Genomic DNA, 23944 nt, shown 5'->3' with positions numbered 1-23944 from the left:
AAGAATAATGTAAATTAGATTAGTCTGTTTCAGACCCCCAAAAATACACTTACAAGAGCACTTAAAATAATACACTTACATAACTGTTCGAGTTGAAAGTTGTACGAAACTCGGGGTACCACTGTAATAATATACAAAGTTCAAATATAATAACCTTTAATTGCTAAGAAAGATATTGCTTGATCCATTCCTCCTCCTTGAGTACCTATATGTCTCTCGCAGCGGGCACAAATTTCAGCAAGTCTGTCTTTGGTCAGAGAGAGGCCATGAGCATGTGAAACAGCCAAAGAAGCTGCACACACCAGAGCAGATGATGAGGACAGTCCAGATGAGGGTGGGATGTTGCCTCCCACCACCATATCCAAGCCAACCAGAGGACCCTCAATACCGCCTTCATCTCGGAGACCTCTAACTCCACACAACACATAGTTATACCAGGTAGGCTGATTTTTGTTAATCCTGAAATAAAAATATCCTTTAATTTGTTTTGCTGTATGGCATCAGCCATCTACCACCAAAATAGGGCGATCCAAAAATGAAATAACACTTCACCGTCATTCATTCAATCACCATCTTGCCAACATCAAAGCTCAGATAACCTGCAGAACTGCAACATTCCCACCTCTCCTGACCACCTCCAGGACTCAAGTCCGGCTAACTGGGTCCCCCTGAATCACTTCACAGCACATTAGATCATGAAAACCACTTGCTGCAATCACTCCTATCTAACACTCTCACATAATCCTGTTGTTATTTTTAAATATACATATTATTATTCTTTACAGATGTGTACAAACATAAAAACTTCCATATAATATAAAGTTTTTTTTAACTCAACAGACATTTCCAGCTTAAATATTAAAAATATCAATAAAATAAAATAAAAATAATAAATAACCATTTTCACCAAAGTACGACGAGCAAAAGAAAACCTTTATCATCACTTATTAAAAAAGGGAAGTCATGAATTAAACCTTACACCTTTTTCTAGTCATAACTGCTGTCTGTAAAGGGCAGTCTCCACTAGAAATTGTAGAATATTTTACTGTATTTCAACTATGAAGCTAAAATACAAGGTGTCTCCCTTGAAAACCAAAGCTATCAATTCTATTGTTTTCATTACCAAAAGTATCAAAGTGACTACTTACTCAAAATCATTTATATCACAGGAAAATTCTGGATATCCCACATCAATATTATGCATGTTGAGACTGCCAGAGGTATTAGTAGCCACTGCTATGATGATATCTTGTTCCACAGCCATAGGAAACACAGCATAACCACAGTAGTCCACATGCTCACCAATGAGGTTCACTCTGAAAAAATAATAAGAAAATAATGAGCTTCATGACTGAAACTTCCATCTTCAGCCTCACACACAAATCAAAGTAAAGTAATCAACTGAATAACTGAGAATTTGCTATATATATATACAGTATGCACAACATATATATACAATAATGTATGACTGTCTCCATGGGGAAGTGGAAGAGAATTCTTCCTCTGTAAGCCATGCGTTTCATAAGAAGCGACTAAAAATGTCAGGAGCAAGGAGCTAGTAACCCCTTCTCCTGCATAAATTACTAAATTTAAAAAGAAAAACTTTTGTTATTCTTTTTAGGTCACCCTGCCTTGGTGCAATACGGCCAGTGTGTTAAAAAAAAAATATGACTACATATACTGTACACAGCTTTTTCTTTATCATGAGAAATACACAGGCAATTTTTTTTGTTAATGGAAAATCAAGGCATACCTTCCAGGAGCTCGAACATAAAACTGCGGACTGCAGGAAAATTCTCTGAAGAATTTTTCTGAGAGAGATAATAGTCTCTGGTATTGCTTCCCCTCTTTGGGAAACTTCTTAACTGGTGGGCAATTATTGTTCATATCTGTGAATTAAATAAATATACAATAAAGTGTCTTCATTATGTAATGACAAAAAATTGTGTTCTGCCCAAAATGACCCTGCCATGATAGTGGCTTTCTTTGTACATACTTTACAAATCAAAATTGTAATTACACACTGTAACCTTTGCAAAGAAATAAAATCTCTATTCTTCATTCTTTATTATAAAAAGGTGAGTATGCACAGTGTTATGTAATACTATACTGTACATGTAACACTGTACAAAAAACTGTTAAAACATTTTTGATATAGCTCTACAAGACCACTAGAGATAATGACCAAGCAGTAATATTGTCTAACAATGCAGTATTGTATGAGTACTATTCCAGACTATTCCAGTATCAAAGAAATAATTTCCAAACACTTCAATCAAAAATCATCTACTGACATCAAAATGTTGTACTCTATACCTACTGACTGACTGATAAAAAAAATATATATATATATATGATGCCAATTATAATTACTGTACTGTGTGTATACTTCTAAACTGTTGTATTCTGGGCACCTCTGCAAAAACAGTGATTATGTGGGAGTGAGGTGAAAGTGTTGAATGATGATGAAAGTATTTTCTTTTTGGGGATTTTCTTTCTCTTTGGGTCACCCTGCCTCGGTGGGAGATGGCCAACTTGTTAAAAAAAAAAAAAAAAAATATGAGAGATGAAGATAAATGAAAATCTTTACACAATTCTGAATTTACGTAAAATCTTCTTAGATAGAATGATGCAACCAAATGTAGAGCATGTGGGCAGTTTAGAATGTAATATCTTACAAATATAAATAAAAACTGATAAACTATAGATAATCATGAGGAACTCTGGAAGTCATAATGATTTTGGTGGACTCTTGCTTTCTTTTCATCTTTAATAACTGGCTGTGATATTAACAAATGCAGAACCTTGAAGGCTAGTAACTACAATACATTAAATACTGTACTGGCTTTATGAGCAACGTATATTCAAATGTTTTATCTTTTCACCCACAACACACCTTTAACATAGAACAACTTTAACACAGGATTATGTCTTGCTTTCTAAAGTGCTAGTTATAGTCATAAAAATATTACACAGTAAATGCCTTGAAAATGAACTAATTTCAATATAGGAAATCCTTACTTCAGTCAAATTTATACAGTTTGTATTATTCCAGTATCTTCTTAATCAAATTTCCAGCACTGCATGACCATTATCAGTCTGCTTCTTATGCCATCACCAAGACCAATGCCACACTCCAGAAACTGAATCTAAATTTTTCTTTGTTTCAATTTTTGCATATATTTTTTATAGACAAAAAGAAGATATACAAATGTCAACTGAACTACTTAACAGTACTGTATTATTAGCACCTCTGAAAGACTAGGATATTAGTTTGTGGAAACAAAGTATGATTACTTGTGGTTTAGAAACAACAGTAGCAATCACTAGTTGAACAATGGTATTTGATAACAACAGGTGCTTGTGACCTCATAATCTAATCTTCTCATCATACTGTCGTATGATAGAGAAGAGACAAGATAAAAGTATTTTTACACACCTTATTATGTACCTAGATGTCATCACTGTCCATTTTCTGTTTAATAATTACCATACGGTAACTTGTTATTTTGAAAATACACAAATATCAACTGAGTTACTTAACAGTATTGTGCAAAAAAAGATCTCATGAATAGTATTGTGCATTAGTTTATTATAAAAGCAATTTGGTCCCTGTAGATAAGACTTCAGTAATCACTATTCAAATAATATAAGTGCTTGTTTTCATTTTAACAACTACTAGTTTTCTGCATATCAGCCACTGTCTAATAAGACGGGGTAACCCACAGAAGTTAAAGCTGCTCCTCACTCATTCCCTAACAGTCTTGCCAAAAGTGTACCTTCTCCAAAATTTGCTATTATGTTCCCCAATCTATTCTACTAACATTATACAGCTCCCATATTGATCCATACCTCACCTATGGAATTTGTACCTGGGGTTATACCCTAGCTATCGACCCCAAACCAATCATCATGCAACAAAAAGGCAGCTATTGAAACTATCACACACTCAAATTACAGGTAACACTCTTATGACCTATTCAATTTCTTAAACCCACTAAATATTAACACCACAGACACTTTCTACTGTTCACAGGTATTTCACAGATATATGTCTTGAAGACTGGGGTGATATGTGTAACTTTCCAGGCATTCGACACTCCTCCTTGATCTTGAGATTTTCTGAATATGTAACAGTCTTGGTAGTACAGTATACATAATTCATCAGACATTTCATTCACAATTTTAGATTGGATTTCATCCATCATCAATATTCAATCAAGATGAGTTTCTAATTATTTTATGTGAATAGAATAAAATACTGTTCTATATAAACAAATTAAAACAAATGATGAGAAAATGATTAAAATTCTATGAAAATAAATAAATTAAAAATTCAGTGTAAATTATATGAAACATGAGGGGAAAATTAATGCCAATATCACATTACCTGTGTTAAGGTGAAACTAAGAAGATAAACCAGAGGATGGTGATGTGAAAGGTTAACTCAGAAGATGGCAGGGATTAATTAAACCCAAATATTTCCCAAGAATGTAGAGCTTCAATTACTTTCCCACCACAAATGAATGTCGAAATCCAACAGATTCAAGAAGGGGCCAACTTTTTCCTTATCTATAAAAAAAAAGATAAATATTAAAAATAACTATATATTATTACCTTTGTAACTTCAAATATAGTCCTTGTGGCTTAGCGCTTCTTTTTTGATTATAATAATAATGTAACTTCAAAATTGAATCAAAATATGAAAAGCAGGTTAATTAGGATATTTAATGTTAGTATAGTATTATACAACTGCTAAATGTCATTATTATATTTAGGGGGAGTATTAAACCCATATAGTGATCATATAGTGCCTGGAAAACAGGAGGCAAGATAAAATAAGGTTTGTTACGATTTTTAACCCAGAGGGTTAGCCACTCAGGATAACCCAATAAAGTCCATATATCATTGGGAACTGTCGGTTTTATATCCAATGGGGTTCTTTAATCTTCTCCCTCAAGCTCTGACCCACAACAGCCAACTAACACCCCAACAGGTGTAAAGAAACATGCCCAATGTTTCAATAATGCTGGGGAACAATCCCAGGTTCCTTAGTGTGTGAACCAAGGATGCTATCAACTGAGCCATGAGCACCCAATCAGGTTTGATCTAAGTAAGGGAAGGACAAGTGCAATTCCTTGAAACAAGAGTCCCCTCACCAGTATCAAGGAATATCCCTTGCAGGGTCTTAAAGGAACACATTATCCCTGCAGTGAAGTATGACCTATTCAGATCTTACTTCACACATCCTTCATGTGTGTGAAGTAGAGATATACAAAGGTGGGACTTTCAGCTAGTCAGGTCAATGTGTGCTGGGGTGGTTCAGACGTTGGAGTGGATCCTGCATGCACTCTAATAGACAGGATAATCTATTAGGAAAACTTGGATGGCCTATGTGACCTGACAATCATTTCTGAGTCATGTGTCCAATACATAAGTGCGAGAGTGCAAATCTCCTAAACCTAACAGTATGAAGATGTCCCCCTCCTACACATGGTTTGATAGAGAACAATGTGTTCTGGTTCAACACGGATCAACGTTGGAGCCTATGGTTGCTGAGGGGATGAGAGCACTGAAAAACAGTCTGAGTAAGGAATACCCCTATAGAAAGTTTGAAGGTCTTGAACAGATGACAGAGATCCTGAGTATGCATCTTCATTTCCCTCAACATTAGCATGTCCAGAATGAACATATCCAATGGAAATAAGTCACACTATTTGCCGTTATTCGGTTATCATAAGTTAATTTTTACCCACCCAATGGAAATAGGTTATATTATTTGAATTTATTGGGTTATCACAAGTTAATTTATACATAAGTTATATGACAACTATAAAATGTTAAACCACAATTAAGCCTATATAAAACCTAAGCTGTTGAAAACCGATCAGATAATCCATATTAAACAAAGAGTCCATTTTTTAACACATGACTCTTCAAAGTGTGATAGAGATAAGTATACGCACCCGGCTCTCCAAATGTGGCACCGGAGAGCCACGAAGTGCATATTAAAACTTCCGGCATCGCGTCGTGTGATGCTGCTACAGCTGTGTTTGTTTACGTCAGCTAACTTGTCCGCATCCTTAGTGTCAACCTTAAGCAAGTTTATTCTGGTATACACAAATACTGCTATACGGATTATCATACATAGTAGCATATGTGTAGAGAGCCTAAGATAACCCAAAAACAGTCAGACAAAGTGACCTGTCCTTCAATGTCAACCATCCATAATTAACCTCCATGTCTAGAAAAAGATCACCATACCTGCTACTTGCTATGTATTTTATATTCACTATAATCTGAAGAAATAATAAAATATAAATATATGAAGTTACAAAGGTCTGCAAAAGTTACCATTGACATTTTACATGCATTCGATTTAAAACGACGGATAACCTTCAAGTACATTAGTTTTCTTTACAGTATTACAAATTCACATGAACACTTGGTTAAGATAGAATAGTAAGCAGATCTTTACTGCTACACAAACTGTTTTTTTTTTATTTTAGCAAATCATATATACATACGCCTATAATCATATACATATACCTAAATACATCTACATGGTCATCAACAGCAGTAGCAAACATTGACTGGCACACTGAGCTAGAAATCAATACAGATATTGACGAATGTATTAATAATTTTCTAAAAAAGACTCAATACCTCTATAACAAGCACTGCCCTAAAAAAACTAAGCAGATGACAGCTAAGAGACTGAACAGTCCCTGGCTAACACCCAGCATTCTCAAATCCATAAATACAAAACACCAATATGAAAAACAGTACAGAATGGGTCACATAACCAGAGACCAAACAAAACGTTACTCGTCAATCCTAACCAGCCTGATAAGAAGGGCAAAAAAATTGTATTATGAGAACAGATTATCCAACTTACGAGGTGATATAAAAAAGACCTGGAAAACCCTATCAGAAATTCTGGGAACAAAAAAGATATCACGAAATAGCGAAATAAAATTAGCAAAATCAGATGAACCCCAACTCCCACCAACAGAAACAGCAAACAGACTCAATGATTTCTTCTCCACTATAGGACAAAACCTTGCCAATAAAATCCCAAGCTCAGATACCCCACCAAATGACTACCTCACCGGCAACTACCCGAACACACTGTTCCTAGCTCCGACTAACCCATACGAAGTCTCCCTTATTATCAACGCACTAAAAAACAAGGCAGGAGATTTAAATACCTTACCACCCTTTATATACAAAAAAGTGTCACAAGTGCTATCACCAATCATTGCAACACTCTTTAACAAATCCATTGAATCCTCCACCTTCCCTACAGTACTCAAAATAGCAAGGGTCACCCCGATCCACAAAGGAGGAGACCAAACAGAGTTGAATAACTATAGGCCAATATCCAACTTACACCCTCTCTCAAAAATCTTCGAAAAATTAATTCATAAACGAATCTACTCCTACCTTATCTCCCAAAACATACTCAACCCCTGCCAATTTGGATTCAGGCCTAATAAAAATACTAATGATGCTATTATACACATGCTAGAACATATATACACTGCAATAGAGAAAAAAGAAGTCCCACTGGGGATCTTCATTGACTTACGTAAAGCTTTTGATACAGTTGACCATGACTTGCTCCACGTAAAATTGTCACACTATGGTATAAGAGGGCACTCCCTCAACTACCTCAAGTCATACCTCAGCAACAGAAGCCAATATGTGTACGCAAATGGGGCAAACTCTTCTGCACAACCAATTACAGTTGGTGTCCCACAGGGAAGTGTCCTTGGCCCTCTTCTCTTTCTCCTATACATAAATGACCTACCAAATGCTTCTCAATTACTCAAACCCACACTATTTGCTGATGACACAACATACGTCTTCTCCCACCCGAGCCCAGTCACGCTAGCCAATACTGTAAATACCGAATTACAGAAAATATCTACCTGGATGAGTACTAACAAACTTACACTAAACATTGACAAAACCTACTTCATTCAGTTTGGTAACAGAGCTACAGATGTCCCTCTTAACATAATGATAAACGGATCACCTATCACAAAGCTAACAGAGGGAAAATTCTTAGGAATCCACCTTGATAATAGACTCAAATTTCATACACATATACAACAAATTTCTAAGAAAATTTCCAAGACTGTAGGCATACTATCGAAGATACGGTACTATGCTCCACAGTCAGCCCTCCTGGCCCTATATCACTCTCTTATTTACCCCTATCTCACCTATGGAATTTGTGCATGGGGCTCAACAACAAGTAACCATCTCAGACCACTAATTACCCAACAAAAGGCTGCAGTTAGAATGATAACAAATTCTCACTACAGGCAGCACACTCCACCAATATTCAATACACTCAACCTACTCACCATACAAAACATCCATACTTATTACTGCACCTATTACATACATAGAACACTCAACTCTGATATTAACCCTCCCCTCAAACATCTCCTTGCCAACCTCAACAGAACACATGACCATAACACAAGGCACAGATCACTCTTTGATATTCCTCGTGTCCATCTCACGCTATGCAAAAACTCAATGCACATAAAAGGCCCTAAAATCTGGAATTCAGTACCTGTAAATATAAAAGAAACACTACCTGTTTATAAATTCAAGTCTCTTCTCAAAGATCACTTACTCACCCAAAACCAAATAAATACTGAATAACTGAACCTTATAAATTGTATATCTTAAATGTTTCTCACAATTATATCACATAAATGTTAAACCTAAAACCCAATCTAACTTTATTATTTTTTAAATACACTACCTAACAGAATACTCCATTCTACTGAATTTATAACAATGCATGCAACCATATGACCTGTCTTTGTAATACTCACTTGTGCTTTATAGTAATCAGTTTACATTAATGTTTTTCACTGATTTCATCATTGCTTAGTTAATCTTAAGTTAATTTTAAGCCAGCCCGTAATGCTATGCATAGTATAAGTGGCTTTGGCATGCTGCTCTTATCTGTATTTTTTTTTGTACCTCTGTAAGTGTGCTCAAATTATAAATAAATAAATAAATAAATAAATGTTACAGTATTTAAGATTCTGCTACCTCCTTCAATGTACATGACATAAACCAATCAGTTCTTGTACTGTTAATTCCTGATAACGAACAGAAAACTTGTGTAAATAGTCTTTCGTGCACATGTTGATTTCTAACTTTTGCTCTATACAGTTTCTCCAGCTAACAACCTAATTGTGTGCTCTTCAATAATAATATTATCACGAATACTCCACATAAAATATACATAATCAGTCACCAGATAGGCTAACGCTCGTTCCATGCCTTCGTTTAAGAAAAGGAATTCAAAACTTATTGCAGGTAACAACTGTACGTCTCGTACTGCAACGTGTGATAACTCATTCTTCACCCAAATCCTTACTCCAGTATGTCTATTACCAAAATAAATCTCATGCTAAGATGTACTAATTAACCCACATCTTTGGCACGCTCCTTCTCTGTTCACTGCCGTCATGGGGAGAACGGCTTTAGATGGTAAAATGCTATGCATACATAAACTCTCGTTGTTTAGGTACAAGTCTCAATTTACTTATTGCTAACCATATTCGATTCCATCTATATACCCCTCAAGGAAGGTTCCTTGATGTTGGTGAGGGGCTCTTGATTTAGGGAATTGGATCTGTGCTCCAGTTCCCCGAATTAAGCCTGAATGCCTTCCACATCCCCCCCCAGGCGCTGTATAATCCTCCGGGTTTAGCGCTTCCCCCTTGATTATAATAATAATAATCCATCTATATAATGGATACAAATCCTCAGTTTACTTTCCGTGCCAGAGTATGGCTTCTGTTTTCCCGAGGTGTAGCGATAGTTGGTTGTCTACTTACCATTTGGTGCAGGATTCTGGTTCCAGTGATAGTACACTAGCTATACCTTGTCTGTCTTTACCTGAGACCAGCAGAGCATTGTCATCTGCATAAAACAATTTACATTTGACAATGATAGGCATATCATTCACATAATATAAAAGTAGTAAGGGACCCTGAATACTACCTTTGGGTACCCCACATATCGGCAGGGGTTCTGATTCTGTAATATTGATCTTGACTGTTTCCTGTTGATCATGTAAGACTTAAACCAGTTAACCAGCTCTGGTTAACTGTATCTAACGCCTTCTGCAGGTCAAAAGTCACCACACCTATGAGGTTCCCTAACATTTTGAGTTCTCAGGTAGTCCATCAGATTAATTAAGGAGGTATTGGTTGAGTAAGATTGATTAACTATGAAGAAGGTTTTATGACAATACACCTCTTTCTCTAAAATGTTAAGTAATTCTATTTAGGCACAGGTACACAAGTACTAGGCCCATATTGGAGTATGCAGCACCAGTTTGGAACCCACTTCTAGCCAAGCACGTAAAGAAACTAGAGAAAGTGCAAAGGTTTGCAACAAGATTAGTCCCAGAACTAAGGGGTATGTCCTACGAGGAGAGGTTAAGGAAAATCGACCTGACGACACTAGAGGACAGGAGAGATAGGGGAGACATGATAACGACATATAAAATACTGAGAGGAATTGACAAGGTGGACAGAGACAGAATGTTCCAGAGATGGGACACAGAAACAAGGGGGCACAGTTGGAAGTTGAAGACACAGATGAATTACAGGTATGTTAGGAAGTATTTCTTCAGTCACAGAGTAGTCAGGAAGTGGAATAGTTTGGGAAGCGATGTAGTGGAGACAGGATCCATTCATAGCTTTAAGCAGAGGTATGATAAAGCTCACGGAGCAGGGAGGGTGACCTAGTAGCGGCCCGTGAAGAGGCGGGGCCAAGAGCTATGACTCGACCCCTGCAACCACAACTAGGTGAGTATACACACACATAAACACATTAACTAAAACACACAAACTAAAACAAACACACACTAAAACACACACACACTAAAACACACACACACACACACACAAACACACACACACAAACACACACACACACACACACACACACACACACACACACACACACACACACACACACACACACACACACACACTAAAACACACACACACACACACACAGGAGCTAGGACTCGACCCCTGCAACCACAAATAGGTGAGTACACAGTAGAGCTACAAGTGGAGGGAGAAGCAGGAAGGCCAGGACGAATGAAGCCAAACTACAAGAATAAGTAAGTAAGTAAGTAAGTAAATTTATTCAGGTATACACAATACAGTTACATAGAATTATCATACATAGCAGCATATGTGTAGAGAACCTAGGATAACCCAAAAAAGTCAGACAGTGACTTATTTCCATTGGGGTCCTTTTACCTTATTATTATAATATAAAGGTTATAATATTTTCTTATTATTCTATTACCTGGAGTTTACCTGGAGAGAGTTTCGGGGGTCAACGCCCCCGCGGCCCGGTCTGAGACCAGGCCTCCTGGTGGATCAGAGCCTGATCAACCAGGCTGTTGCTGCTGGCTGCACGCAAACCAACATACGAGCCACAGCCCGGCTGATCCGGAACTGACTTTAGGTGCTTGTCCAGTGCCAGCTTGAAGACTGCCAGGGGTCTGTTGGTAATCCCCCTTATGTGTGCTGGGAGGCAGTTGAACAGTCTCGGGCCCCTGACACTTATTGTATGGTCTCTTAACGTGCTAGTGACACCCCTGCTTTTCATTGGGGGGATGGTGCATCGTCTGCCAAGTCTTTTGCTTTCGTAATGAGTGATTTTCGTGTGCAAGTTCGGTACTAGTCCCTCTAGGATTTTCCAGGTGTATATAATCATGTATCTCTCCCTCCTGCGTTCCAGGGAATACAGGTTTAGGAACCTCAAGCGCTCCCAATAATTGAGGTGTTTTATCTCCGTTATGCGCGCCGTGAAAGATAATGAAGATAACATCTTATTATCATACTAAAAAGACTATCTACTACACGAGGGTCATTAAGACTATCTACAATACGAGGGTCATTAAGACTATCTACTACCCGAGGGTCATTACGACTATCTACAATACGAGGGTCATTACTAGGGATAAGGTAAAATTTACACGTATTTTAGCTAAAAAATAGAAAATCATTCCCCTCCCTTTCTGTTGCTTCATTCATCAGACACTTTTTGGCAGTCTTCTTGAACTGGTTCAAGCTATGACTGGCCTTGACATTTGTGGGTAGTCTGTTCCATTCCTTTATTGCTGTACAATAAAAGGTGTTTGAAGCCTGGCCACTGACTGTGGGTACTACAAAGTTGTGCTCTCTCCCCCTAGTACTATGATTGCTTTGGTTCCCAACCTTGACAAAATTGACAGCAAGATATTCTGGACACTGTTCGTGAGCAATTTTATAAACATGATTTAGCTTCAGTTGTTTTACTCTGTCTTCAACATTCAGCATATCCAACTGCTGTAATTCATCCTGGCCTACATGTTCTCTTGGTCCCAGCCCCAGGATGAATCTTACGATTTTGTTCTGGGTGATTTGCAGCCTATCTTTCAGTTTTTCTTGTCAAGGCAGAGTACCAAGAAGAGCAAGCGTAATCCATATGGCATTGTATAAGGGCTAGACATAGGGTCCTGCGAGCCTCAGTAGGTAGACACTGTGCTTGTCTATACAGGAACTTCAGCCTGGCATTCGCTTTCTTTACTACACTGTTCCCTATCAATTCTCCTGACATGCATGGGTCAAAGGGGATTCCCAGATATTTAACTGATGAAACCAAAGTGATGGACTCCCCATTACACTGAACATTAAAATTATTTACCCTTCTCAGTTTATGTTTCGTTCCAAAGAGAATGGCTTCAGTTTTCCCTAGGTGTAATGATAGTTTGTTGTCTACTAACCATTTGCTGCAGGACTCCAGTTCCAGTGTTAAAACATTAGCAATATCTTGTGGGTCTTTACCTGTCACTAACAGAGCACTGTCATCTGCATACAGTAGGAGTTTGCACTTGACACTGATAGGCATATCATTGACATAACATAAGAATAGTAAGGGACCCAGAATACTACCTTGGGGAACTCCACATGTTATCGGCAGGGGTTCTGATTCCGTTTTGTTGATTTTGACTATTTGTCTCCTGTTGCTAAGGTAGGACTTAAACCAGTCTACAGAACCTATACCGATAGATTGAAGTTTATTACATAATATATTGTGGTTGACAGTATCGAAGGCCTTTTGCAGGTCTAAGGTTACCATACCTATGAGGTTCCCTTTTGACATTTCAGTTCTCAGGTAATCCATCAGATTAATAAGGGAGGTATCGGTTGAGTAGGAAATAAAGGGGACTACATAGGAATGAGGAACTTCCTGAACGGGGTTCAGTGGGACAGAGAACTGGCAGGGAAGCCAGTTAATGAGATGATGGAATATGTAGCAACAAAATGCAAGGAGGCTGAGGAGAGGTTTGTACCCAAGGGTAACAGGAATAATGAAAAAGCTAGGATGAGCCCATGGTTTACCCAAAGGTGCAGGGAGGCAAAAACCAAGTGTGCTAGGGAATGGAAGAAATATAGAAGGCAAAGGACCCAGGAGAATAAGGAGAGCAGTCGTAGAGCCAGAAACGAATATGCACAGATAAGAAGGGAGGCCCAAAGACAATATGAAAATGACATAGCAGCGAAAGCCAAATCTGACCCGAAACTGTTGTACAGCCACATCAGGAGGAAAACAACAGTCAAGGACCAGGTAATCAGGCTAAGGAAGGAAGGAGGAGAGACAACAAGAAATGACCGTGAAGTATGTGAGGAACTCAACAAGAGATTCAAAGAAGTGTTCACAGAGGAGACAGAAGGGGCTCCAGAAAGACGGAGAGGTGGGGCACACCACCATGTGCTGGACACAGTGCACACAACCGAGGAAGAAGTGAAGAGGCTTCTGAGTGAGCTAGATACCTCAAAGGCAATGGGGCCAGATAACATCTCCCCATGGGTATTGAGAGAGGGAGCAGAGGCGCTATGTGTACCCCTAACAACAATATTCAATACATCTATCGAAACAGGGAGATTGCCTGAGGCATGGAAGACAGCAAATGTAGTCCCAATCTTTAAAAAAGGAGACAGACATGAAGCATTAAACTACAGACCAGTGTCACTGACATGTATAGTATGCAAAATCATGGAGAAGATTATCAGAAGAGTGGTGGAACACCTAGAAAGGAATGATCTCATCAACAGCAGCCAACATGGTTTCAGGGATGGGAAATCCTGTGTCACAAACCTACTGGAGTTCTATGACATGGTGACAGCAGTAAGACAAGAGAGAGAGGGGTGGGTGGATTGCATTTTCTTGGACTGCAAGAAGGCGTTTGACACAGTTCCACACAAGAGATTAGTGCAAAAACTGGAGGACCAAGCAGGGATAACAGGGAAGGCACTACAATGGATCAGGGAATACTTGACAGGAAGACAGCAGCGAGTCATGGTACGTGGCGAGGTGTCAGAGTGGGCACCTGTGACCAGCGGGGTCCCACAGGGGTCAGTCCTAGGACCAGTGCTGTTTCTGGTATTTGTGAACGACATGACGGAAGGAATAGACTCTGAGGTGTCCCTGTTTGCAGATGACGTGAAGTTGATGAGAAGAATTCACTCGATCGAAGACCAGGCAGAACTACAAAGGGATCTGGACAGGCTGCAGACCTGGTCCAGCAATTGGCTCCTGGAGTTCAATCCCACCAAGTGCAAAGTCATGAAGATTGGGGAAGGGCAAAGAAGACCGCAGACGGAGTACAGTCTAGGGGGCCAGAGACTACAAACCTCACTCAAGGAGAAAGATCTTGGGGTGAGTATAACACCAGGCACATCTCCTGAAGCACACATCAACCAAATAACTGCTGCAGCATATGGGCGCCTAGCAAACCTCAGAACAGCATTCCGACATCTTAATAAGGACTCATTCAGGACCCTGTACACCGTGTACGTTAGGCCCATATTGGAGTATGTGGCACCAGTTTGGAACCCACACCTAGCCAAGCACGTAAAGAAACTAGAGAAAGTGCAAAGGTTTGCAACAAGACTAGTCCCAGAGCTAAGAGGTATGTCCTACGAGGAGAGGTTAAGGGAAATCAACCTGACGACACTGGAGGACAGGAGAGATAGGGGGGACATAATCACGACATACAAAATACTGAGAGGAATTGACAAGGTGGACAAAGACAGGATGTTCCAGAGATTGGACACAGTAACAAGGGGACACAGTTGGAAGCTGAAGACACAGATGAATCACAGGGATGTTAGGAAGTATTTCTTCAGCCACAGAGTAGTCAGTAAGTGGAATAGTTTGGGAAGTGATGTAGTGGAGGCAGGATCCATACATAGCTTTAAGCAGAGGTATGATAAAGCTCACGGCTCAGGGAGTGACCTAGTAGCGATCAGTGAAGAGGCGGGGCCAGGAGCTCAGACTCGACCCCCGCAACCTCAACTAGGTGAGTACAACTAGGTGAGTACACACACACACACGTGCTTATATACAACAGGCCTAGTGTCTAATCGACATGTGCCTAGGACAAAATGGTAACTAACAATTATCATAATGTAAATTACCTAGGACAACCCCCAAAAAGTCCATTACAGTTCTGCCGGCACTTATGCGGTGACCACTTCATCTAATTAGGAACATTTTCATCCGCTTCTAATCCCGGGCCCTACCAGAGAGGTTCCTGGACGCTGGTGAGGGGCTCTTGATCTAGGGAATTGGATGTGTGCTCCACTTGTGATTGAATACCTTCCATCCCCCCACATGCGCTGTATAATCCTACAGGTTTAGCGCTCAACCATGATTATAATAATAATAATCTAATCCCGGGATGAACTTTTTTTTTTCCTCATTTTTTTCAGTAAATTTGTGTAATATTTCCTCCCTGGCACCGGGAGACAGAACTCCAAACACCGTGAGCTGTATGACCCATTACAGCCACAACAACAATGGATATATCTGATAAATTACAGTAAGACTTCTTGTACTTCTGCCCGGTTAGTCAGGGAATATACACTGATAGATGCTTATGAGGGGTTCTTGATCTAGGGAATTGGAGCTACACTCCTCTTTTTGTTGGGTTTGTAAGGGCCGCTGACAGGTTTTCCCTTCCTTTGACCACCCTCTCATCCGTAGGCTAGGCGCTGTATAATCCTCCGGGTTTAGCGCTTCCCCCTTGATTATAATAATAATAATCATCCGTAGGCTGCATGACTCCCTATGGGTTTAGAGCTTCCCCATGAATAAATAATAGTAACATAGCGAAAATTTACTTGAATCCCTACTTCCGAGGTTCAAGTATTCTTGACTGGTGGTGAGGGATGCTGTTTATACTATGGGTTCCTCGTAAAATAAGTACCACTTGTCAGTTGTAGCCTGGAGTTTACCTGGAGAGAGTTCTGGGGTCAACGCCCCCGCGGCCCGGTCTGTGACCAGGCCTCCTGGTGGATCAGAGCCTGATCAACCAGGCTGTTGCTGCTGGCTGCACGCAAACCAACGTACGAGCCACAGCCCGGCTGGTCAGGAACCGACTTTAGGTGCTTGTCCAGTGCCAGCTTGAAGACTGCCAGGGGTTACCTGGAGAGAGTTTACCTGGGGTCTGTTGGTAATCCCCCTTATGTGTGCTGGGAGGCAGTTGAACAGTCTCGGGCCCCTGACACTTACTGTATGGTCTCTTAACGTGCTAGTGACACCCCTGCTTTTCATTGGGGGGATGGTGCATCGTCTGCCAAGTCTTTTGCTTTCGTAGTGAGTGATTTTCGTGTGCAAGTTCGGTACTAGTCCCTCTAGGATTTTCCAGGTGTATATAATCATGTATCTCTCCCGCCTGCGTTCCAGGGAATACAGGTTCAGGAACCTCAAGCGCTCCCAGTAATTGAGGTGTTTTATCTCCGTTATGCTCGCCGTGAAGGTTCTCTGTACATTTTCTAGGTCAGCAATTTCACCTGCCTTGAAAGGTGCTGTTAGTGTGCAGCAATATTCCAGCCTAGATAGAACAAGTGACCTGAAGAGTGTCATCATGGGCTTGGCCTCCCTAGTTTTGAAGGTTCTCATTATCCATCCTGTCATTTTTCTAGCAGATGCGATTGATACAATGTTATGGTCCTTGAAGGTGAGATAGTAATCTTTATTTCTACAAGTATATGCACAAAGTATACAGGCCTAGCTGACATCAATGACATACTACTCTATAGATAGTCCCTTGTTATGCAAAGCATTTTGAGCAAATTAGGTCCTTGTCCCAGGATGCAACCCACACCAGTTAATTAACACCCAGGTACCTACTGCAATGATAGGTGGTCACAGACCAAGCCGTGGGAACGTTGATCCCCAAAACCTTTGCTCCTGTAGCTACAAATAGGTAATTACTAATAGGTAATTAAAGGATATAGAATACAGCTTTCCTAAGTTCCCACCAGTGTAGACCATAAACCTTTCTGAGGTGTAACTTGATGTGCAGCTAATTGAGTGTTACACTCATGTACAGTACAAAGCATCTCAATACAACTCTAGCTTTGCTACATCATTCACTCGAAGTGGTAAAGCAGTTTGCTCGTAGCCAAAAGGACCTAGGGTTGATGCTCAGGTGGGACAAGATATATAGACAAATTTCCTTGTATCTGTTACCCATGTTCACCTACCAGTAAAATAGGCAGAGTACCTAGGTGTTAGTCAGAGTATACAATATAATCAAGTAACTGTATTATTGTGATAGATTTGATTGTGTATTTTAATAGTGGGCACATCATATTCTGAAGCTGTTAGTACAGTGCTTTGAGTGATGTTGCCTTGCTCAGGCAGTCACTTTAAGCACTGATAAGGTAGACTATAGGAAACCTTGGTATTAAATACAGTGCTATATGAGTACAAGGAAAAGAAACGTTTTTAAGGACAGCTGTTTCTTGTAAAATCAATATTTATCATATTGACCATATGAGGCCTGGTCTCAGACCTGGACGCGGGGGCGTTAACCCCCAAAACCCTCTCCAGGCATACTCCAGGTAGTTGTTAATGTATGGTAAAATAAAATATATATATATATATATATATATATATATATATATATATGTATATATATATATATATATGTCATATATATATATATATGGAGATGTCATGTCTGAGGGCAATGTGTGGTGTGAATATAATGCAGAGAATTCGTAGTTTGGAAGTTAGGAGGAGGTGCGGGATTACCAAAACTGTTGTCCAGAGGGCTGAGGAAGGGTTGTTGAGGTGGTTCGGACATGTAGAGAGAATGGAGCGAAACAGAATGACTTCAAGAGTGTATCAGTCTGTAGTGGAAGGAAGGCGGGGTAGGGGTCGGCCTAGGAAGGGTTGGAGGGAGGGGGTAAAGGAGGTTTTGTGTGCGAGGGGCTTGGACTTCCAGCAGGCATGCGTGAGCGTGTTTGATAGGAGTGAATGGAGACAAATGGTTTTTAATACTTGACGTGCTGTTGGAGTGTGAGCAAAGTAACATTTATGAAGAGATTCAGGGAAACCGGCAGGCCGGACTTGAGTCCTGGAGATGGGAAGTACAGTGCCTGCACTCTGAAGGAGGGGTGTTAATGTTGCAGTTTAAAAACTGTAGTGTAAAGCACCCTTCTGGCAAGACAGTGATGGAGTGAATGATGGTGAAAGTTTTTCTTTTTCGGGCCACCCTGCCTTGGTGGGAATCGGCCAGTGTGATAATAAAAAAAAATAAAAAATATATATATATATATATATATATATATATATACAGTGGACCCCCGGTTAACGATTTTAATCCGTGCAAGAGGGCTCATCGTTATGCGAAATAATCGTTATGCGAATGAATTTTCCCCATAAGAAATAATGGAAATCAAATTAATCCGTGCAAGACGCCCAAAAGTATGAAAAAAAATTTTTTTTACCACATGAAATGTTAATTTTAATACACACAAACTGAAAAAGGCATGCACAATTAAATGACACTTACTTTTATTGAAGATCTGGTGATGATTGATGGGATGGGAGGAGGGGAGAGCATTATCTTCTTACTGTTTAGAAGGGGAATCCCCTTCCATTACGACTTGAGGTAGCAAGTCCTTTTCCGGGGTTACTTCCCTTCTTCTTTTAATGCCACTAGGACCAGCTTGAGAGTCACTGGACCTCTGTCGCACAACAAATCTGTCCATAGAGCTCTGTACCTCCCGTTCCTTTACGATTTGTCTAAAATGGGCCACAACATTGTCATTGAAATAGTCACCAGCACGGCTTGCAACAGCTGTGTCAGGGTGATTTTCATCTATAAGGTTTGCAGTTCAACCCACTGTGCACACATTTCCTTAATCTTTGAAGTAGGCACAATGGATTCCACAACTGGCATAGGCTTCTCAGGGTTAGCCCCAAACCCTTCAAAATCTTTCTTAATTTCCATACTAATTCTCACCCTTTTTACCACAGGGTTGGCACTAGAAGCTTTCTTGGGGCCCATGGTCACTTATTTTCCAGAAACAGCACCGAAAATACTGTAATAATACGAAATATTCCGAGTGTATGCTTGGATGTTACCGCGGAGGCTGGCTGGTAAACAATGGGACGGAGCGGCACATGTGAGGCTGGCTGAGGGCACATTGGACGCGTCTCGGACGAAAATCGGTATGCGGGTTTTTAATCGGTATGCGCGGCAAAAATTTTGCGATAAAAGTAATCGTTATGCGGAAAAATCGCTATGCGATGCCATCGTTATGCGGGGGTCCACTGTATATATATATATATGTCGTGCCGAATATGTAAAACTGGTCAATTAGCAAGAACTCATTTAAAATTAAGTCCTTTCTAAAATTTTCTCTTATGTGTTTAAAGATATATTTTTTTCATTAATGTTGATGTAAAAATTTATAATTTTGCACCAAAAGGAACTTAGAAAACTTACCTAACCTTATCATAACAAGAACAATTTATTTTAGCCTAACCCAACTAAATATATTTTAGATTTGTTTACAATAATTTGATACTAAACAAACACAGTGAAATATATTTTTTTCGTTACGTTCAGAATGATTTTGGCGAAATTATTGCATACACAAATTTTCACTTGTCCTATATGGCAAGATGAGCGTTGCTATTTAAGCCAAGATGGCAAGTTCTGCCTATTCGGCACGACATATATATATATATACATACATATATATATATATATATATATATATATATATATATATATATATATATATATATATATATATATATATATATATATATTTCAACAAGTCGGCCATCTCCCACCAAGGCAGGGTGACCCAAAAAAGAAGGAAAATCCCCAAAAAGAAAATACTTTTATCATCATTCAACACTTTCACCACACTCACACATTATCACTGTTTTTGCAGAGGTGCTCAGAATACAACAGTTTAGAAGCATATACAGTACATATAAAGATACACAACATATCCCTCCAAACTGCCAATATCCCAAACCCCTCCTTTAAAGTGCAGGCATTGTACTTCCCATTTCCAGGACTCAAGTCCGACTATATGAAAATAACCAGTTTCCCTGAACCCCTTCACTAAATGTTACCCTGCTCACACTCCAACAGATCGTCAGGTCCCAAATACCATTCGTCTCCATTCACTCCTATCTAACACGCTCACGCACGCTTGCTGGAAGTCCAAGCCCCTCGCCCACAAAACCTCATTTACCCCCTCTCTCCAACCCTTTCGAGGACGACCCCTACCCCGCCTTCCTTCCCCTATAGATTGATATGCTTTCCATGTCAGTCTACTTTGATCCATTCTCTCTAAATGACCAAACCACCTTAACAACCCCTCTTCTGCCCTCTGACTAATACTTTTATTAACTCCACACCTTTTCCTAATTTCCACACTCTGAATTTTCTGCATAATATTTACACCACACATTGCCCTTAAACAGGACATCTCCACTGCCTCCAACCGTCTCCTCGCTGCTGCATTTACCACCCAAGCTTCACACACATATAAGAGTGTTGGTACTACTATACTTTCATACATTCCCTTCTTTGCCTCCATAGATAATGTTTTTTGACTCCACATATACCTCAATGCATCACTCACCTTTTTTCCCTTATCAATTCTATGATTAACCTCATCCTTCATAAATCCATCTTCCAACACGTCAACTCCCAAGTATCTGAAAACAATAACTTCTTCCATACTCTTCCTCCCCCATTTGATATCCAATTTTTCTTTATCTAAATCATTTGATACCCTCATCACCTTACTCTTTTCTATGTTCACTTTCAACTTTCTACCTTTACACACATTCCCAAACTCATCCACTAACCTTCGCAATTTTTCTTTAGAATCTCCCATAAGCACAGTATCATCAGCAAAAAGTAACTGTGTCAATTACCATTTTGAATTTGATAACCCCAAAATTTAATCCCACCCCTCTCCCGAACACCCTAGCATTTACTTCCTTTACAACTACCTGGAGTTTACCTGGAGAGAGTTCCGGGGGTCAACGCCCCCATGGCCCGGTCTGTGACCAGGCCTCCTGGTGGATCAGCGCCTGATCAACCTGTTGCTGCTGGCTGCACGCAAACCAACGTACGAGCCACAGCCCGGCTGATCAGGAACTGACTTTAGGTGCTTGTCCAGTGCCAGCTTGAAGACTGCCAGGGGTCTGTTGGTAATCCCCCTTATGTGTGCTGGGAGGCAGTTGAACAGTCTCGGGTTTCTGACACTTATTGTATGGTCTCTTAACGTGCTAGTGACACCCCTGCTTTTCATTGGGGGGATGGTGCATCGTCTGCCAAGTCTTTTGCTTTCGTAGTGAGTGATTTTCGTGTGCAAGTTCGGTACTAGTCCCTCTAGGATTTTCCAGGTGTATATAATCATGTATCTCTCCCTCCTGTGTTCCAGGGAATACAGGTTTAGGAACCTCAAGCGCTCCCAGTAATTGAGGTGTTTTATCTCCGTTATGCGCGCCGTGAAAGTTCTCTGTACATTTTCTAGGTCGGCAATTTCACCTGCCTTGAAAGGTGCTGTTAGTGTGCAGCAATATTCCAGCCTAGGTAGAACAAGTGACCTGAAGAGTGTCATCATGGGCTTGGCCTCCCTAGTTTTGAAGGTTCTCATTATCCATCCTGTCATTTTTCTAGCAGATGCGATTGATACAATGTTATGGTCCTTGAAGGTGAGATCCTCCGACATAATCACTCCCAGGTCTTTGACGTTGGTGTTTCGCTCTATTTTGTGGCCAGAATTTGTTTTGTACTCTGATGAAGATTTAATTTCCTCATGTTTACCATATCTGAGTAATTGAAATTTCTCATCGTTGAACTTCATATTGTTTTCTGCAGCCATCTATAAATATATTAAACAACCATGGTGACATTACACATCCCTGTCTAAGACCTACTTTTACCGGGAAGTAGTCTCCCTCTCTTCTACACACCCTAACCTGAGCCTCACTATCCTCATAAAAACTCTTTACAGCATTTAATAACTTACCACCTATTCCATATACTTGCAACATCTGCCACATTGCTCCTCTATCCACTCTATCATATGCCTTTTCTAAATCCATAAATGCAACAAAAACTTCCCTACCTTTATCTAAATACTGTTCACATATATGCTTCAATGTAAGCACTTGATCAACACATCCCCTACCCACTCTGAAACCTCCTTGCTCATCCGCAATCCTACATTCTGTCTTACCTCTAATTCTTTCAATTATAACCCTACCGTACACTTTTCCTGGTATACTCAGTAAACTTATTTCTCTATAATTTTTACAATCTCTTTTGTCCCCTTTCCCTTTATATAAAGGGACTATACATGCTCTCCGCCAATCCCTAGGTACCTTCCCCTTTTTCATACATTTATTAAACAAAAATACCAACCACTCCAACACACTATCCCCCCCTGCTTTTAACATTTCTGTCATGATCCCATCAGTTCCAGCTGCTTTACCCCCTTTCATTCTACGTAATGCCTCACGTACCTCCCCCACACTTACATTCTGCACTTCTTCACTCCTAAAAGATGGTATACCTCCCTGACCAGTGCATGAAATTACCGCCTCTCTTTCTTCCTTAACATTTAAAAGTTCCTCAAAATATTCTTGCCATCTACCTAATACATCCATCTCCCCATCTACTAATTCCCCTACTCTGTTTTTAACTGACAAATCCATACTTTCCCTATTCTTTCTTAACTTGTTTAACTCACTCCAAAATTTTTTCTTATTTTCATTAAAATTTCTTGACAGTGCCTCTCCCACTCTATCATCTGCTCTCCTTTTGCACTCTCTCACCACTCTCTTCACCTTTCTTTTACTCTCCATATACTCTGCTCTTCTTATAACACTTCTGCTTTGTAAAAACCTCTCACAAGCTACCTTTTTCTCTTTTATCACACCCTTTACTTCATCATTCCACCAATCACTCCTCTTTCCTTCTGCCCCCACCCTCCTATAACCACAAACTTCTGCCCCACATTCTAATACTGCATTTTTAAAACTATTCCAACCCTCAACCCCCCCCCCCCCCCAGTACTCATCTTTGCTCTAACCCACCTTTCTGTCAATAGTCGCTTATGTCTCACCCGAACTTCCTCCTCCCTTAGTTTATACATTTTCACCTCCCTCTTACTTGTTGTTGCCACCTTCCTCTTTTCCCATCTACCTTTTACTCTAACTGTAGCTACAACTAAATAATGATCCGATATATCAGTTGCCCCTCTATAAACATGTACATCCTGGAGCCTACCCATCATCCTTTTATCCACCAATATATAATCTAATAAACTACATTCATTACGTGCTACATCATACCTTGTATATTTATTTATCCTCTTTTTCATAAAATATGTATTACTTATTACCAAATCTCTTTCTACACATAGCTCAATTAAAGGCTCCCTATTTACATTTACCCCTGGCACCCCAAATTTACCTACTACTCCCTCCATAACATTTTTACCCACTTTAGCATTGAAATCCCCAACCACCATTACTCTCACACTTGATTCAA

At 39.8% G+C, this 23944-nt stretch overlaps 2 protein-coding genes across 10 annotated transcripts in view; one reads left to right on the top strand and one right to left on the bottom strand.

The window, feature by feature from the left end:
* The window catches only part of Galk (N-acetylgalactosamine kinase), a 101014-nt gene that overhangs the window by 15781 nt on the left and 61289 nt on the right, over nt 1-23944 (bottom strand). Inside the window, exons 1-6 of one of the 8 annotated variants that reach the window (XM_070095530.1) lie at nt 5967-6111; nt 4391-4572; nt 3022-3149; nt 1754-1889; nt 1149-1316; nt 155-459 (exon numbers count right to left, since the gene is read on the bottom strand). In XM_070095530.1, the coding sequence (XP_069951631.1) occupies nt 155-459; nt 1149-1316; nt 1754-1887 (607 nt within the window). In that variant the 5' untranslated portion in view covers nt 1888-1889; nt 3022-3149; nt 4391-4572; nt 5967-6111. Of the gene's footprint in view, nt 1-154; nt 460-1148; nt 1317-1753; nt 1890-3021; nt 3150-3251; nt 3275-3297; nt 3323-3439; nt 3660-4390; nt 4573-5966; nt 6112-23944 lie in introns of those variants that run through there. The other 7 variants (XM_070095532.1, XM_070095531.1, XM_070095529.1 and 4 more) reach the window with 7 other exon arrangements.
* LOC128695278 (ATP synthase subunit C lysine N-methyltransferase) overlaps nt 15770-23944 on the top strand; it is a 38049-nt gene continuing 29874 nt past the window's right edge. Inside the window, exon 1 of one of the 2 annotated variants that reach the window (XM_070095513.1) lies at nt 15770-15934. In XM_070095513.1, the coding sequence (XP_069951614.1) occupies nt 15912-15934 (23 nt within the window). In that variant the 5' untranslated portion in view covers nt 15770-15911. The remainder of the gene's footprint in view (nt 15935-23944) is intronic. The other variant, XM_070095512.1, reaches the window with a different exon arrangement.

This window comes from Cherax quadricarinatus, chromosome 50 (genome assembly GCF_038502225.1).
Source record: "Cherax quadricarinatus isolate ZL_2023a chromosome 50, ASM3850222v1, whole genome shotgun sequence".
Classification (NCBI taxonomy): domain Eukaryota; kingdom Metazoa; phylum Arthropoda; class Malacostraca; order Decapoda; family Parastacidae; genus Cherax; species Cherax quadricarinatus.
The sequence above is the reverse complement of the archived record's forward strand: the minus strand, read 5'-3'. Positions and strand labels throughout refer to the sequence as shown.